Source organism: Streptopelia decaocto (genome assembly GCF_964273445.1).
Source record: "Streptopelia decaocto genome assembly, chromosome: 4".
Classification (NCBI taxonomy): domain Eukaryota; kingdom Metazoa; phylum Chordata; class Aves; order Columbiformes; family Columbidae; genus Streptopelia; species Streptopelia decaocto.
The window spans coordinates 47,032,084-47,050,867 of NC_138658.1; the positions used below are offsets into that span (position 1 = coordinate 47,032,084).

At 40.7% G+C, this 18,784-nt stretch overlaps 1 protein-coding gene across 9 annotated transcripts in view; it reads right to left on the reverse strand.

Annotated features, from left to right (window-relative positions):
• MICU3 (mitochondrial calcium uptake family member 3) overlaps window positions 1–13,890 on the reverse strand; it is a 54,161-nt gene extending 40,271 nt beyond the window's left edge. For all 9 annotated transcript variants that reach the window (XM_082052048.1, XM_082052044.1, XM_082052046.1 and 6 more), the window contains exons 1-2: window positions 13,572–13,890; window positions 1,245–1,398 (exon numbers count right to left, since the gene is read on the reverse strand). In XM_082052048.1, coding sequence (XP_081908174.1) covers window positions 1,245–1,398; window positions 13,572–13,853 — 436 coding nt within the window. In that variant the 5' untranslated portion in view covers window positions 13,854–13,890. The remainder of the gene's footprint in view (window positions 1–1,244; window positions 1,399–13,571) is intronic.
• Between the last annotated feature and the right edge of the window lie 4,894 nt (window positions 13,891–18,784).

Consider the following 18,784-nt stretch of genomic DNA (forward strand, 5'->3'; position numbering starts at 1 on the left):
CAAAAGGAAAACTTGGAGATCTGGCAGAGGAAGTAAATATAAAGTGCTGCTGTGTATTTGTATTCACTGCTGTGATAAGCAATCTGCTTCCTCTCTTTTAACTGCAGAGCAAAGAAAAAAGAGAATGAAGATTTTTTTCCCTGGTAAGTTTCAAAGTTTTTCAAGTTTTCACCATCTCAGCTCTATATTCTGTCTTCACTGTTACAATGAGATTATATCTCTATTCAAAAGTTATAGAAGTTTTGATCACTGATGTGCCATGGCTGAATTCTTTCCTCTTGTTTCATTACTGTTACGAGAACAAAGGGGAAAAGCCCAACATCTGCACAGAGATTTAAGCTCTCCTCTGACTGTTTTAGCTGCTTTTGACTGTTCTCTATACTAGCTTTGTGATGTAGACTTGAGGAAGAAAGACCTGAAGTGGGTTAAGACACATCACACCTGAGCAAAGATATTCGCTTTCCGCAGAAGTTGTGTGCTGCTACCAATGCACTGCAAGCCTGAGGGCCAGGAAATCAAACTAGATCAGAAATGGATCACCTTACTAGGTAGTCACTCTCTGATGCTTAAAGCAAAAATTTTACAATAAGTGAACTAAGTTGATAGTTTATTTTTCATTACTTTAATTAACACACAGCGCTAACTCTGGCAACTGTTAAGTGCAGAAAGTGGATCCCCTGGGGAACCAAAACTCCTACACAAAAGCATGTTATTTAGAAAACCACGATAGGGTTATAAAATCTCTGTAGGGCAAAAAAAACCCCAGCATGATAGCAAATGACAATTTAAGGTTGCAAAAATTGCAGAACAGTGATATCCTAAATTATTTAGAGAACTCATATCTCGCCTGCCTATCTCCACAGCAACTATACAGAAGAGGAGGCAAGAGTTTCACAGCAATATCAGCCTGCTCAGAAAGAAACCGTAACTATAACTGTGTCAGCGCAAATGGGACAGATGAACTTCTTGTCTTTCATGCCTGTTGAGCTGTCTGTGACCTCTAAGAAAAGAAAAGAATATTCAACTGATGACTAGCATGTTTACATGCTACAGGTTTACAATCTAACAATCAGGATACTGATTGTATGCACTTGGATATCACTAAAAATAAAATTCTAGAAGATGCATGCGGTACCTTTTCACCACAATCAGAAACAGAAGTAGTAATCAAGAGCAAACGGAAAAATAACATACACCACTGGTATTTTGCCTAGCAACTTTATCAATATAAAACTCCTGCTTACATTTGGGTTCATCATTTGTGACAGCTTGAATGAAGTCATATGGAGTCATATAGAGCTGTCCTTCAAATTCTAAACTGGCAAACCTGCGAAACCGTTGCTCCCGAGGAGTTGCATAAAGATGTAAATCTTCAGGGTCTGATCTGTTTTCTGCAACCTTCAAAGACAGAAGGAAACAATTTTAATGTACGAAAAGAGTTTTGGTTTACATTTGCCACTGCCATTCACCATAAAGAAACTGTAAATGTAAAGACGACAGTTTGTCAAGTCAAATGCATCCAAATATTTTTGTATGGTAAGAGCTGACACTGCAATCAGAATTTCACTGCTATCATTTTCAGTCTTCTACAATTTTAGCAATAAATCTTAATGCATTGAAATTGTTGACACTGCCCAAGCTTCCATGCTTATGGAAAACAAACAAAAGCCCCACACAACCAACCACCACCAAAACTCAAAACCAAACAAAACAGGGAAAAAAAAAGATAACTTAGGGTCTTGAATCACAGAAAAAGGGGTGGCATCTTTAACTCAAGGAAGTCCATGTAACTTCAGCAGTCAGATTTGAATGACTCTGCTAAAATTATTTCAGTTGTCTGACATTTCCAGAAGAGAATGGAATAACGCCATGTTTATATTGCTTCCTAGTGCAGAATGCAGCTGTTGACAATAATATGCAATACACCTCCATAATATACTCCAGTGTAAATCTTCTGCAGATACTGCTATTTCAAGTATCCAATCCAATTAAAACTCCCATACTTGGGTGAACAGAAGAGAGTAATTATTCCTCCAGAGTTACAGAAGTACTATATAGTTCCCACCTCATGTCCATGAGGTTCACATCTCATGTTCATTATACATGTCCAGAGTTTCTGGTACATTTGCCATCCAGCTGATTTACATGTAAACTTAGCAGCACAAAACTATAACTGATCTAAATTATTACATCTTTGTGTTACACTGTCAGACATTTTAAGGAAAAATATGCTACCACTATCCAAAAACTTTTTTTAGCCTATAAAGAGGAAAGCTCCTCTGTTGAATCAGTATCTTATAGAAAATGTAAGTATATTGAACCTTTTTTCAGAGATTAAGAAACCAAACCCTAACTGTTCCATAAAAGGAAGAGCAAAGATATAGCTAACTTCTCTCAGTATGTTAAAATAGGAATGCGACATCTTATAAATGAAATATCCCAAGTTGCTATTGTCCTCAATATTGTTGTCTCTTATAGTATCCCTAAAATTCTTCAGGTGTCAAACTAAGAAAAGGCAACAAATAGCGCATGGTCTAACTAATGTCTGTTTTCTTTTTACAACTAAGAGAACAGCCAAAAACTTTTTTTTTCTTTTTTTTTTTCCTTTTTTCAGAGAGGCATCTAAACACCAAGAGAAGTTGAGAGATGTCTGCGGTTGACGTACACCAAGATATAACAGTCCTCAGCAGCAAACAGAAATCAGTTTTCCAAAACCTTTCTAAGAGTAGGTTTCAGATTTCAGCAATTAGAAGCAAAAGCACATTTATATCGGTCAGTAAAATATCTGGGCTCACTTTCCTCCTGCTTTTGAAACAGTGTGCTTAAAAAATAAAACATTAGTAAGGCAGTGAAACAAAATTTTATGGCCTCAGTTATGTTTGTAAAATTGACACATCAAAAACTAATACATCTGGAAGAGGTCAAACAGTTTTTATTCGGAAAAGCAAAAGAAAACAAAAAGTCACGTGTATCATCACAATGTTAACATGACTGAATTATCTTCTGATATACTCACATGCTAGCCAAAATATTTCTGCCTTATCTCACTGTTAGAATATTATGGTCTTAGGATTCTTCAGCAGTCCAGTGGCATTCAAGCTGTGCCTTCATGCGGGTTTTATATGACTCAATTGTTTTGGTAGAGCTTGTAGCAACATAATTGATTATCCTTGTTTAAGTTTAATAATTTATTTTATTTTTGATACATATGTTATTTTAGCACTACTACAAGCATGCTTTTGAATACATGCAGGTTGTAATAAAGCAGTATTTCTGCAAAGTCAATTTTAAGAAAAGAAACTGCTTCAAGGCCATATTACACATACAGTGTATATAATTGATTGTAATCAGTCATAATCAATCATACATAATCAGGAGAAGCTGTAGATAATGCATCACCCAAGAAATATCATCTTAGGTGTGATTACTGTTAGTTTTTGGAGAGCACGTTGAGATTCATTGCTCTCTCGAGAAATTGACACTATCTCAGGTACTACTGCTTAATATTTTGCTTGAGACACTAAGAAAAGCATTTGCTACATTCTCAGACAGATATTTCAGCATTATCTTAAGAATCCTATGCTACTTTAAGTATAAAATAGCATACTGCAAACACGGAATTGTCAAGATGTGCTTAAACTTAACTCATGTCAGTACTCAGGTCTGCAAAAGCTTAATTCCTGCCTCAGTTTAGCCAACCTAGAATTTGCCTCTGACTGCTACATATTTCACACTCTGGCTCCAAGTCATTGTAATGTGATATGAATACAGCCTGCCACCAAAAAGAGCAGTACCTCCCTAAAGGCTCGATACCTTGCATGCCCTTGCTCTGGCACTTTATGTTCATTTTTCCAAGCATCAAACTGGATAAGAGAACTGGTCTGACTAAGAACTTTTGTGTTTGTGGTGTTATTTTATAGCCAGATAAATGCCTGGATCTACCCCACAGGAATGGTTACTTGTTTCAAAACCTAGGCCACAGGTACTTGCAGCTCAAGGAAAATAAAATAGCAGCTGTTACAGCAACAAGCTCCATCTACTTCAAGGTAAAGGGATGAGAAAACTGCAGGATTAAGTATAATTTTATTCTAAGGAATAAAAAATACCACTTTACTTTGAACTTTGTGTTCAAAACTTTGTGTTCTTTGTGAAAGAATCAAAACAAGTTGTTTCTGCTATTGATCCAACATTAATTCAAACAAATGTATATATGGCTTAATGTGTATTAGATCACTGGTCCATACACTAAATCACCAAATAAAAGCAAGGTTTGTTTGCAGAAGACTCCAGGCACACACCTTACCAAACTGATAAATAAAACTGTCTTTAGCAATAATATTATTTTTTGTCCAAATTTCTTGTTCAGAGCTTTCCTTCTTCTATTACTGCTTATCAATTTATGTAACATACAGCAACTTTAAGTCTCTTGCATGAAAGCTGTATTTTTAGGTACTAAAATTTGTCTAATTAAAAGCCAAACCATTCCAAAGTATGAGCTCAATTCACACCTTTTCAGGCATTAAAGAAATTTGTCTCAACACACAAATATGAAACGTCTCCTGTTTTGCCCAAATTTAGCACATCACAATACAGTGAGACAAGTATGAGAATCTTAGTGACACCAATTGCTCTCAATTGATTTATTTCATATTTATGCTCAGGTTAGGCAATCTTATTTTAGCAGCAATAGTGTGATATCCAGTGGACAAATGAACAAGACAGAGAAAGTAGGTGTTGAATACCTCAGGCAAGGTACTGTTGGTGAAAGAGTGAACAGGATTCAATAAGATTCCAATTTCTATTTGAAGTTTCAAGAGCTTATCCTGACTAAATCTCTCTGTAATTATCAACAATCTTCAAAAACTTTCCTGAAAGTACATCTCTTTGACAATCAAAAGAGGGGAGATTTTTTTATGCTTCTGTTTACTAATCCTCTTGGTAATCCTGCCTACTAATTACTATGATCTGGTATCATGTTATGGTTCTTTGCCTTTTAAAAACTGGACACAGCCATTTCCTTCAAGTAGAATGTCACGAATCTCCCAATAGTGGTATTGTCTTAATTTTAGGCATAGCAGGTTAGCTCTGGTTTACGTGCACATGTATACCGACCTACTTTGCTATTAGAACTTTCAGGGGGAAAAAAAAGGCCCACAGCTGAAATCACAAATCTAGCTGGTAGCCAGAATTTCCATTCTCCCAACTTCATAACTTGGGAATAAAAAGAGGCAAGACTGAAGCTCATCAGCATGCACAAACAATATATAATCTTTTCCCTATTCTCAAAAAAGTCTAAGCATAAATAGTTGTAATCAAATAACTCATGTTATCATTCTTCTGTCCTTCCCCTGTCAAACTCTGGTACCTTGTTGCACTTATATGCAAACCACCACCAGGCAAAGGAAACAGAGGGGAACGTTTCCCATATGAAGTCCATTTTAACATCGGCTTATCAAAACAAGGTAAGTAAAAATCAAATTGAAGACCAAATACTAATTTGGCAGGGTATTTCTCTGAATGCAGGGTATCGCATTTCCATTACATGTGCCTCCATTGTAAATCTACACGACAAACATATTACAAACAGCCTAAAATACATACTTCAAAGAGTTAATATAATTCCTTAAAAACTATTTTCTAGAAGTACTGCATTTACAGAGGGCTGTGTAAAGCTATAACAACACCACCATGTGTCTCACAGAGTAGCAGTCTTTCAGACAAAGGTCTTTGTTATGGAAACTCAACTTTTAAGTCAATCAACTTTGAAAGCTTTCCTTGCAGAACCTCTTGTAGAGTGATACCCCTTTGTATCTTCTCCCTCTACTCACAGCAAAAACTTGAGTGAAGAAAATCTAGGCTTTCTATCGAGCACAATTAGTGTTCAAAACTGATTCCCATTTTAGGGTCATCTTTCATGCATTGTGTCTGCCATTGGAGACAAGTCAAAATGCTTTGAAAGTCTGGTGCTCTCACCAAAGGTTTCCTCGTATTACTCAAACTTCTTTGAAGCGTGGGCTGATCTCCACTGCTGGTCCCATGTTTGTCTTACTGGTTCTCTTATTGCAGAGATACAGGCTGTCTGAATTTGGTATAACATGAATTGACCTTTATGGCCTTCCAGTGAAACCCATGCAATAACTTTACATTGCCATAAGACGGTCTAACACAGGACATGAGGAGACATTAAAATAACCAAAATTTTGCAGTAGTTATGACCCCAAGCTATCTGAATATATAAAATTGTAATGATACGGCTCAGGTTCAGTGGAAGTAAGGTGCAGAAGATAAAATATGACACCATTAACCTTTCTATTAAAAAAACACAAAAGAAATGTTATTTGCCAAGTGTTAGTCTTGTATTACACTAAATTAGTAATCCAGAAGTTACATTCTGTGGTAAAAGATTTCGTGTTCCCATAGAGACAAACTTAAATGCTAGATACAGGATTTTTCACTTGAAAATTAGAAAAACTGATGCCTACAAGCTCATAAAACTCTGCAGAAGTAATCTACAAGAATCTATTATCAAAACCCAGAACAATACTTGAACTCCCATATTCTGAAAATATCTACAAATAATGCAAAATACTTCACAAAACAAATAGGTAAAAATATACATGCTGTCTGTGCATGCATATGAGGGAAAAAGCTCCAACAATATCAATAAGAAACCACAACTGTGCTGTGTTCCAAGTCAAATCAGTGTTCTCTTGCTTCTTCCAACTAAGATAAAGGTGAGACTATTTTAGCTAAAGAAGCCAACATTTACTGCTAAAAGTACCTTTTGCTTGCAGTCAAAAATATGTTCTGTTACAGCAGTTTAATCTTTAACCAATTTATTTCAAGTGAGTGAGTTTCTTTGAATTTTCACTTGCAAAGTAATCTGTCTTCCATCAATGAGAATCTGTGCAAATTATTAAAATAAAAAGGTTTTCAAAGCAATGCTGTTCCTTACTTCCTTTGTTTATATTTGACTTCAGGCTTATTTAATACGCTCCCATGTAGATAAAAGTAGCACAATTTTGTTTTCATGCTGGGTGGCCAAAAGGTTAAACGTCAAGTTCCCAGTGTGGGAAAATCCCAAAGTAGACAAAGCTGTTTTGATGCTCACTGAAGTTATATTTCTAGCAGACTGCTTAGATGTAGTACAGCCAACAATTCTGTTAGTTGATCTCGCTTCACTGAGATAAGGACATTATTATATTAAAATATTTACAAGCATAGGAAGCTGGAATGTGTTTAAAATGCTGTAAAAAGGGCCCTGTTCAAATACAATTCTGTTACAGGAAATCCTTGGGGTAGCAATGTTTATCTGTAAGCACAGCTCTTCCAGAAATCCTCCAAAATAAGTATTACACTAAAATATTCTCCAGCCCTTTTTACATTAGTTTCACATGGAAGTTACGTAACCTCTAGCAGTTCTTTAAAAAGCTTCAGTCGGTGTGTATATCCTGCTATACATATCCATATGCTTTACTACATGCAAGACTAAAACATACTATTAGCTAGATTTGTCTGTCCCAAAAAGGTATCATCTTTTTTTTTTTTTTTTTCAATATCTTAAGGAACACAGAATTAATGCTGAGATGTAAACCTTCATTTTCCTTCAGCATGGCTCTCACTACAGCTGGCTGGAAACAGTATCCTCAGGATGATGACAGTGAGGAGTTTCAGATGTCATCAGCCAAAGAGCAAACCATCTTCCTACATCTGGCAATTGATCTATGACATTAAACACACAATGCTTAAGAAAAAAGGTTGCCTAGAAGTGGTTCTTGTAAAAATGATCCTTTACACATCTCTTGGAACAGCATCCTCTTTAAGCAAGCCGGAGAGTCTCCTCCCTAGGGGAGTTTGCCTTACTTTTTGGAGTTAATGTCTTATTGTTCATTGCAGAGAGATGGAAATACGTTATGTAATCCACTTAGAAATGTGCTGCTACAAATAAACTTGACCTTTTAAGTATTTTCACAAAGAGAGAGTTTGACAGAACTGCTGAGGTACTATGAAAAAAAGCTCTGGAAACATCCAAAGTATGCAGCTTCCTTCTCCTGGAAATGAGCGTGCCTTCAAGAAATGTGATTAAGTACATACTCTGTGACCGTCTCTCCCTGACTCTCTTTAATTCCTAAATCACTTCTGAAGGAAGTGATTCTCAGGGAATATTTTGTAAAAATAAATAGAGACATGGAGTTCACTATGTCTACACAAGGACAACATGATTATAGAAAAGATCTCTTTGGAGTGCAAAGAGGCATCACTGGTATTTCCCACACCATTTTAATAAGCTTTACAAATGACACTGGAATTTGGGAAGGAAGGAACATGGAAGCAAGGAACTGGAAGTCAATATTAATTCCTCTGAGGAATTCTGACACTAGATTATGTTTTTCTAAAATCGTTATAATTCTCTTGAAAAAGACATGACACACAGCTGTTCTGACAAGGTAGATACTTGATAGCAGTGTGTTGGATCTGGGTTGTTCTGGAGTCAATAGCATACTCCATTGTCAGCAGAGAGAATCTGTATCAAATTAACAATTCTGTCATAGCTTCTTGCTCTGCACAAGCATCTCCTAGACTTTAAAGGAGCTGTCTGTTAGTAAAGCTCTCCCAGTCTTCACCAACACCTTCAGACACAAAACCAGCAGTAGAATTTTACTTCCGTTCTGAAACATTATGTGGCACTAACCCTGGAATTAAAACTGTTACTTTATTATACTGTCCAATATTTTGTTCCAGGTAATCACATATAAACCCTCAGTCCGTAGGACTGGAATTATTCTAAGAAAGCATCTAGGAAAAGGGAATCCTTTCCCCTGGGGAGCTTAGCTTCATGCTGCTTCTGTAACAAATACTATCTACCACAACACCTCCAAGCATATGCTTGGTCAAGCAAGTATTTTTGTACTGACCAGGTGACATTTGTCTGTTCAAAAAGTTTGCCGCACGGCTGACTCCATGCTGGTGACACAAACCATGGCTTAGTTTACTTTGAGCAGACAGCAACTTCTTAGCCACCTGTACATGAATTCACAAACACGTTGCTCAGCAGGTTTAATACTGTAAGAGTTTCATAGAACAGGGAGAAAGACCTGCAGACCATTCTGATGCTCTTTTTCTCTAGGAGACTCAAACAGTTTTTTTTCAGTTACCCTCAACTGATGTATCTCATTTCTGAATTGGCCAATGGGAAAGTGTCCCACCAACATCTGTCTAATCACCAGAGTTAGTCCCGGAATCTAAAAGCCCTAGCATTATTGGTTCAATAAATGCTAGAGCATCAGTAAACACCAGATGTCAACAGTAGGACAAAGCAACTAAATATCAAGGTATATATGCTAAACTTATATCCTTAAATATTCCATCATTACTGCCAAACATTATTTGAAATCAGTGACAGGATCTGAAGAAAAGTAATCTGTAGGGATAATAACTGGGCCCAGCACAACTGTCAAGATACTTTCACGGGCCATATAAACATTATCTGGAAGCAGGTAACCTGCAAGAAGATGTTCTTCGGAAATCAAGATGTAAACTAGGTTAGCCCCCCCACACACCTTTTTAGTATTTGGGGGACTCAGAAACCTATTCTGTTGTCTGCTGGAGCTGGAAATAAGGCAGCCATTCCATTTATTACACTTTTACAAAAATTCATGTCAAGAAATAAGAAAGATGCAGGAATTCAAAACTAAGTATGTGTACTGGTTTTGGCTGGGATAGTTATTTTTCTTCACAGTAGCTGGTACGGTGCTAAGTTTTGGATTTGTGACCAAACAGATGTTGATAACACAGGGATGTTTCAGCCATTGCTGAGCTTGCACGGTGTCAAGGCTTGTTCAGCTCCTCACATTGTCCCACCAGCAAGTAGGGTGGAGGTGCACAAGAAGTTGCGAGGGGACACACTTGGGACAGCTGACCCCAACTGACCAAAGGCATATTCCATAGCATATGATATAATGCTCAGCAATAAAAGATGCGAGGAAGAAGGGATGGGGTGTAGGGGGAGATGGGGCATTCAGACTTACGGTATTTGTCTTCCCAAGTAACCTTTATGCATGATGGAGCCCAGCTGTCCTGGAGATGTCTGAACACCTACCTGCCCATGGGAAGTAGCGAATGAATCCCTTGTTTTGCTTTGCTTGCTCACATGGCTTTTGCTTTACCTATTAAACTGCCTTTATCTCAACCCACAAGGTTTTTCACTTTTACCCTTCCAATTCTCTCCTCCATCCCACCAGGGGGGATGAGCAAAAGCAGCTGCATGGGGCTGTGTGGTAACTGCTGGCCAGGATTAAACTCAACACTATGGATGAGACAGCCACAGATGTCTTGAATACTCTTGAACTCTTTGGCTATCTGTACTTCACACCGTAATACTGTTTTCTGTTATAAACTTCCTATATGTTAACCATTAAAAATGAAATTATCCATTGCCAATTAATGTTTCAGAATAGATTTTTTTAATGCAACCAAAAACAATGGGAGGAGAAAGAGTTAGTTTTGCCAACATTACTTTTTTTTTTTTTTTTTTTTTTTTTAAGAATCTCCAGCAATTCCACATTTTAAAGGAAAGCATTTCAGGTTTTGCAATGGGTAGTCACTTTAGTGTCCAGACCGGGCTTTTCTAGTGGTTGTTCTGTTAAGGAGTAAATAAGTTATGAGCCTATGCAAATCCTCATCCAAAAATACTCATTTTGTTAGCTAAGTCCCGCCAAATATAAACCTGCTATATAGTCATTCCAGGTCAGAGCCCCAGGGGTGACACAAGAGACATTCAGTGTAATTGCTTCTACAAACTGTGGTAGATCTCTATAGCAAGGCATTGTGAACATAGACACCACCTGCTGCTTGCTTCCAGTGATCCAACTAAAAATCACCTGGGAAAAGCATCCTGCTGGAGGGAAGTCTGGGCAGAAGGATGCAAACGGAATTAGGATGAAGTAGAAAAGTTGGGGTTGGATGGCAGAGGGAAAAAAAAAAAAGAGGTTGTTGGATGATTTGCCTTGATGGAACGAAAAGCAGACTGAGACTGGAAATGAAATGGGGAGCTTGGGAAATAGGAAAGAGGTGAGAGAAGGAGAGACCTAGAAAGCCATAGAAAATAGTGTCAGACTTTGTGCATCAGGAATAAAGGAGAAATGTCTTTGACTCCTCCTTGACCTTCCAAAAGCAGCTGGAGAGGATCCCAAGATACTTGAGCCTCATCATTCTTCATTGGTGAGTACATGATATAACCATAAAAACCTTGTAGCAAAATGTGCATCGCATTTCCATCAAACTCATCTATACAGAAACTGCAGGTTATCATTCTCCAGTCATTACTCTAAACACACTGTGCAGTAAATCCGAGAGCTTCAGCCTTGACCCTAGTAATACCGACGTATGACTTTTCATGACAGAATTTTCTACTTTAAACATTATTACGGGTTTTAAACTGTTAAACACTCTTACGGTTGTTAAGCTCGGCACTTAAAATTAAGAATTAAAAAAGTTATTGTCACATGGGCAACATTAATTCAGCCTTCTAATACAGGACAATACAATACCAATGCAGGATACCAAGAATACTATTCAATGCAATCTGAACACAGTATTTGCATCCTTTTTTTCCCCTGGAGCATACTTTTGGAGGTGTTTTAGAAACCTGTAATGAAAGAGTTGATGCTGATCACAGGTCTAGTGGGCAATCATAAATGGAGTACAGATCCAGCTGAAGCTCATGGCCATAACACTGCTGATTCAAGTATCCAGTATCAAACAACGGTGTTTCCCCATTGCCATACAAGCCCTTCTGCAGTGTAACAGTCAATAATAAAAAAAGCACAAGAACCCACTACTTCAGATTCAAAATTCCACAGCTATTTAATCCTCCTTTTTGGGAGGGTTCAATTGAAAGGATATTTTTCCAGGAATGCTGAGTGCTCAGATCTGCAATTTGAAATCAATGAAACGACTCATGCAAAAATAAAAGATTGCAACATGAAGCTAGTATTCTGAGATGTCAGTCTGTGCATTTAGTCTGATGACAAAATCTGAGTGGACATATTTCAAATTAATCTTTAATTTTTTGCTATGCATATGGAAAGCCTAATTAATTACAGCCCTTTTCCACACAGGGCCATTAAGCCAAGAAAATTATTTCTTTCCTTTTTTTCCCTTGTTTGTCATAAAAAAATAGTCTGTGTATACATAGAAGGTACATTTTATAGATTTTATTATTTTACATTGATTCAAATAAAACCTTAATTTTGACTTTGCAACCTCAACACTTTTACAGTGATATGTGTGAAAATTCCAATTACACATCACACTAAATTTATTGACTTTCCAAGGGTGCAGTAGCCTTATTTGCCTGGAAAGACAACCAAGAATTAAGACTGGATAAATAAAACAATTTAAAGTTCTGTCAAATCAAAACAGCACGAAAGACTGAAAGACTCTGTCTTTGGTCTTATAGCCACAGCAACACGCTCAAGACAAAAAGTACATGAATAATCAAAATTACCTGGCTCAACCTCCCTGCAGAAAGGATGCTGCCAACAGAATCTGCCTTCAGGCTAACAACTCAGAGCAAAAGGCCTGACAACATTCACTTAAGCCCAAGGCCTCCATTGCAAAAACACAGATCCTCCTCCCAAACATAACATACACTTAGTCTATAGAAAGCAGGCTGTTTGCACCACTGATTTCCAGCTTTACCAGATGCCCTACTGACAAACCACCTAACCACAGCTCTTGACATTTTCCGAAATATCTAATTTTTTTAATGGAAAAACGCCTATCATTACCATACATTATGTATGGCACTGTGCAGGAAACTTCATTTTCCAGGTTCACGTCAACAGTTTTTCGTTACCCATGGGTAAGTAGTTAATCAACCCATGTTTTCGTTTAATTAGTCCAACTGAAGCATCACTTGCTTGCACCAAGGGCTATCCTACCACTTGTTACAAAGCTCTGCATAAACCTTTCACCCCACAGAAAATATTATACTACACATAACTGTCCTAAAGAAGACGAAGACAGGTTTGGCACTATCAGCAGCTGTTCCCTCTTCAAAATAATATTTTCCATTAAAGAAAGATTTGATTAGGACAGCTCCAGAGACGAAAAGCAGAGTACGAAGCTCACGGTTCACACTCTGAGGTGCAGCGAACGTGTGCCAGCGTCCACTGCCTACCCACGGCGCTTCAGTGACAGCTCCTGTCCCCCGAAGGAGGCCGAGTGACAAGCTCCTGCCTCTGCCTCCGTCTCCCGGAGGACTTGCCCGAGCAGGCTGCCTCGCCTCCCAGCCCAGGGCCGGCTCCGCGCAGGGTCACCTCTGCGCGACAGCCCGGGGAGCGGCTCCACCGCCGCCAGACGCCGCCTCGCAGAGACGTCTCCACAGCGAAAGGGCGGGAACCGACGTTCCTCCATCCCCACCGGCTCCCCGGGCAGCTGACAGCGCCCGGCGGGGTCCCCGGCACCCTGAGCCGCCCCACCGAGCGCAGCACCGAGCGAGGCCGCGGTGCGGAGGTGAGAGGCCGCCGGGCCGTGATGCGGGACGGGGGCGGCGCGCACACACCTACCGTCTCCCTGGCAGCGGCCGCCACGGGGATGGGGAGCAGCGCCCGGGACCCGCCCGGCTCGGCGGCTGCCGGCTCCCGGGGGGGCTCCCGCCGCCGCTCGGACAGCCGGTACCCCATATACCCGGCGAGAGCCCCCCCAGCCGCGCAGCCCAGCTCCCGCCGCCACCGCCTCACCGCCGCCGCCCCGGCCCCGCCGCCGGACCACAGCCGCCGCCCCGGCTGCGGACCGGGCGAGGGGCCCAAGCGGCGGCGCCACCGCAGGAGGCTGCGCAGGGCAGCCATACCCGCCGCTCCGCCCCGGCGACCGGCAGACGGAGCCCCCCGGGGTGCCGGCAGAAGCCTCGCGAGAAGCGGGGAAGGGGTGGAGAAGCGAGAGGGCCCTGCAGTCCCCGCCCCACGGCACCAGCCCCGCTGCGCCGCCGGGAACGGCGCTGTAGGCGGGCGTGCGGTCTGCACCCGGCGTACCCTCGGAGCCAGCGGCGGGGCTGGAGGCACCGGCTCCCGCGCTGGTTGCGGCAGGCGGTGCCCGAGGGGCGGCCGTGGGCCGAGCGTGACTCCCGGGGCAGGCAGCGGGACGTTTTGTGCCCGCAGCGGGGTGCAACCGAGCTAGCGGAGATACGAAGTGGTTAGACCGAACGTGGAGAACAGGCACGGGCCCGAACCCGGGCAGTTAAAGCCAGAGTGCCTGGGAAGGATGACGCGTGGAAGCTGCCGAGACTTGAGGCTTCACTCGTGCGTGGGCCTTGCTGCAGTTCGGCATGTGGAGTGCAGGCTGTGTGGGCTCAGTAACACCCTCCAGAGCCTAACGCTGTGCTTCTGTAGCCTTGCTCCCAGGGGAGTGTGTCCCACGACCCAGCAATAAGTCTTTGCAGAAACCTGGAAGCACTAGCTTTGTCAAAGGAAGAGTTTCCAACTGTGCCTCCTTTGCCTTGTAATCCTGAAGGCTGGAAGCGGCTGCAGCATCATGATTGTTCACTGTTTTACTGCCAAGGCTTGATTGGAAGCATCCGGTGATCCTAGTTACCCATATTTGAATAAAGATGGCTGCGACTCCATCAGTCCTGTACAACCTAGTAGTGTCCAAACCTGCTTCCAAAGTCTTGAAAGCTCTTGGTGCCTTCCCAATATACAGCTGAAACTAAAAGCATGAGGATTGTTTCAAATAAACTGAAATTAAACAGTGTTACCTGTGATGCTTATCTTTGGTGTATCAGATCTTTGATTTTAAAACTTACTGAATGCTGACAAATAGTCTGGCAGACTATTCCATATTTCTTTTTGAACTGTGCTGTAAAGTGTCTATAGGCAGCACTTAGTTCCACAAGGAACAGTTTTTACAAATGAATTGTGAAATAGAGCTGAAGAACTTAGAGAGTAATGCTGTCCTTTACCCATCTTAGACTGATGTAGATAACATTCCTTCTGTTTGGTTGCTTACTGCATTGTTGTATTTGGACCCAATTTAAATAATCACAGTATCACAGTATAATGCTCTAAATACCAGTAGGCTGGAAATTTCAACCTTCCCAGGTCTATCTGACCTCTCCCTCCAGTACCTCTCTCTGTACCTCAGGTTCTCAGAAAAGAGTGATTCTCCTAGCCCCAATTTCAAATGTATTTGCTGTTCCTTTCATTTCAAAGCAACCTCAGACTACAGTATCTCCTGCCACCTTATACCCTTGTGTTATGAAGCCCTGTCATCAGGAAACCACAGGCACCTGCCATGTCAGCAGCCTGTCCTCATAAATATTCTTGGTTGCAGGCAGCCTCCTTAGCATAACCAAACACTAGTTAAAAAACAGTTGTTAAAGATGAGCATGTTCTTTTGTCCCTGCCTAGTGGTTATTGGCTACAGGCCTTGTCAAGCCATTTCATGTTACAGCACTCATGGTACAACCTGTGTTGCAATGTACACTACCTGGAAATTTCATAAGCTGCTGTGGCAGTTGCACATCCCCTGATGAGATCCTGAGCCTTCAGTAGGACAGCTGATGGCTCTTTAACACCTTTTGTGTCCCACTGTGGGTTTCCCCAGGCACACACCTAGAGCAGTGCCAAGGTGCTGACAGTCCCATCCTCCACTACCCTGGGGCAGGGTGACTTCACCTCTACATGGCTGGAGGGACAGGAGGGATGGGACCCTCCATTGATTGTCAGAGTCCTCAACAAAGGAGGTGCCCAGAGTAGCTGAGAAGTTTCTGGACATAATAACCATAGTGAGATCTGAGCAGGCTATAAAACAGGGCCTCTGCCAAAGACCCCCTTGGGGTGGTCTTCTCGGAGCAGTAGGTCTGTGAAGCCCTCCCCAGGCAAGTGATTATTTATTCTGGGTACTCTTGGGTGAAAGAGGCCTCTAGTTTTGTTTCTTGTGAGCGAATGCATGCACACTGTGGATCCTTATTATTGTTCTGTGGTCATACCACAATAATCTCCTCAACTGGTATCCGAATCTGTGATGTATGTTGTTGGAGTGCTACATAACTTATATAAACCCTGTTTCTAGTTGGTTTATTTGCTAGACTTTTCCAGGTAGATTAAAGTCCATTTTGGAACTTGTTGTCCACCTAAATTGACTTTTGGGGTGCCTCCGCGACAGCTGTAGACAGACATTTCAAGTTACAGCATGCCTTACATCATATTTTTTTGTAGTGGTCAGGTGCAGCCTGTCTTTTTCTTCTTTATAGAAACACGTTTTTTCCAAGTTTCAGTCAGTTTTGCTTTTTTAAACCTAAATCTTTGCTGGCTTTGTATATAATTATGAAAAAGATTTCAGAAAAGACACAAACTGTTACTCACTTTAATAGATTTAAGACACTCCCATGCATTTTCAATTTCTAAGGAACATTTCAGTGTTACATTATTGTACCAAGGGAGAACCGTCACTATGTTTGTTGACTGACAGTCTGACAGATCATACAACTGTAAGCATGTCCAAGGTTGAATTACCTCAGAGCTATGTTTGGAAAGGCAGGTATCTGGGGTGAATGACAGAGTTACTGCATTTCTTTCAATACTTTAGAGTACCATAAGCCAATTAATCCCTCAAGTAATTCCCTTGACTTCATTACCCCATGCAACGCTACAGGCTTGGTGAAGAGTGGCTGGAAAGCTGCCCAGTGGAAAATGACCTGGGGGTGTTGTTTGACAGCCAGCTGAACATGAGCCAGCAGTGTGGCCAGGTGGCCCAAAAGGCCAGCAGCATCCTGGCTTGTATCAATAATGGTGTAGCCAGCAGGACAAGGTCAGTGATTGTCCCCCTGTACTCAGCACTGGTGAGGCCCCACCTTGAATCCTGTGTTCAGTTTTGGGCCCCTCATCATAAGAAAGGCATTGAGGTGCTGGAGAGAGTGCAGAGGAGGGCGACAAAGCTGGTGAGGGATCTGGAGCACAAGTCTGATGAGGAGCAGTTGAGAGAGCTGAGGCTGTTTAGCCTGGAGAAAAGGAGGCTGAGGGGAGACCTTATCACTGTCTACAACTACCTGAAAGGAGGTTGTAGCAAGCTGGATGTCCCTCTCTTCTCCCAAGTAGCAAGTTATAGGATGAGAGGAAATGGCCTCAAGTTGTACCAGGGGAGGTTCAGATTGGATATTAGGAAAAATTTCTTCATGGAAAGGGTTGTCAGGCACTAGAATGGGCTGCCCAGGGAAGTGGTGGAGTCACCATCTCTGGTGGTGTTTATATGACATATAAATTAGGTTCTTAGGGACACAGTTTAGTGGTGGACTTGGCAGTGCTAGATTGACGGTTGGACCTGATGATCTTATAGGTCTTTTCCAACATAAATAATACTATGATTCTATGATTATTCCCATCTGTTAAAAACTGACATTTTTTTCTACTATTTTTTTTAATGTCTACTATTTTATTTATCAGTGTATTATATGTACATTTCCCATTTCATCTCCAAACCTGAGCTACATCTCTGTACTAAAAAAGACAATATTTAGGTGTCAAGACAAAAATATTCTCAGATGCTTAGCATGACTGGAACTCAAGTATTTCTTCTGCAGTTACATGACTAAGCATTCAGTTTGGAAAATTTTGTAGAATATGGCTCTTGGAGCTTTTCAGTTCTAGCTGCTTCATTAGAAGACATCGTTCGCCAATACAATTACCTTTTTTTTTTAAATGGTCTACTTTTTCCATTAGATTGGAAAAGAAACGACATTTGGTCAATGTAGTGCCCCAAAGTAAACCTGTATTCTGAATGACTCATCAGTCACCTAAACTGTAGACATGAGTTATCTCCCTGTTCACATTGTTCCCCTGAAATTGGTGAGCCACGTTTTAATGTTTTAATGACCTTTCAATAACACCTTTAGGCTAATCTTTTTTTCACTTCAAAAACTCCAATACACATCTGTAACTACTTACACCTGGGTAAGTTGTTCGTCAGAACTTCCCTGGTGAGGTGTTTGCTTAGGAACCAGAGTGCAGTTTATCTGTGCAGCAAGTCAAAGACCGCAAGCTGTCTGCACGTCTTTCGTGCACAGATCCAGAAAGCATCTAACTGAAATAAATCAAGGTGGATTTTTTTTTTTCCCAGTGATCCACTTAAAGAACTAATAAAAAAGCTGACAAATGAGGCATTTGAATGTTAATATATGTGGAAAAGGTCCATTCTCACTGGATGTAACTGGCTGTAAACATGTGGTCACTACCTGGCTTCTCTGTCCCATCTTGCTTATACAGGAGTTATTTATGTGTAGCCCCAAAGCCATGGAGAACAAAATCATGTATCTCAAAAAGCCCTAAGAATTTCTCTCTTCATTTAAAGAAATAAAACAAAAAATGAAGGTGTGAGAAATGTAGAACTTCCTTTCCGTAGGAAAATATTTTTTTCGGCATTACTTTTCCCTCCTCTGAGTTTTTGTAAATAGATACATATATATTTACATATACATGTATGTATACATGCATACATACCTGTAACTATATCAGTTTAGAAGAAAAAGTTCCAAATGCTTTTGAAGTCTGTATGTATTGCATTTATAAGGCTTTAGATCATCAGATTATGACCTGATTTGTACATGAAGCCTTGAAAAGGATTCTGTTCTTTTCTTCCTAGTAAATCCTGCACAAGAATACACCTTATTTTATTCAAACCTGCAGTGTGCTGAAAGGCTTTCACTGTAACTTCTGCATGTTCTGCTCATCTTGTTGAAAGCAACTGACATGTTTTCTTGTCCAAATCTAGGAAGAATCTGGAAATG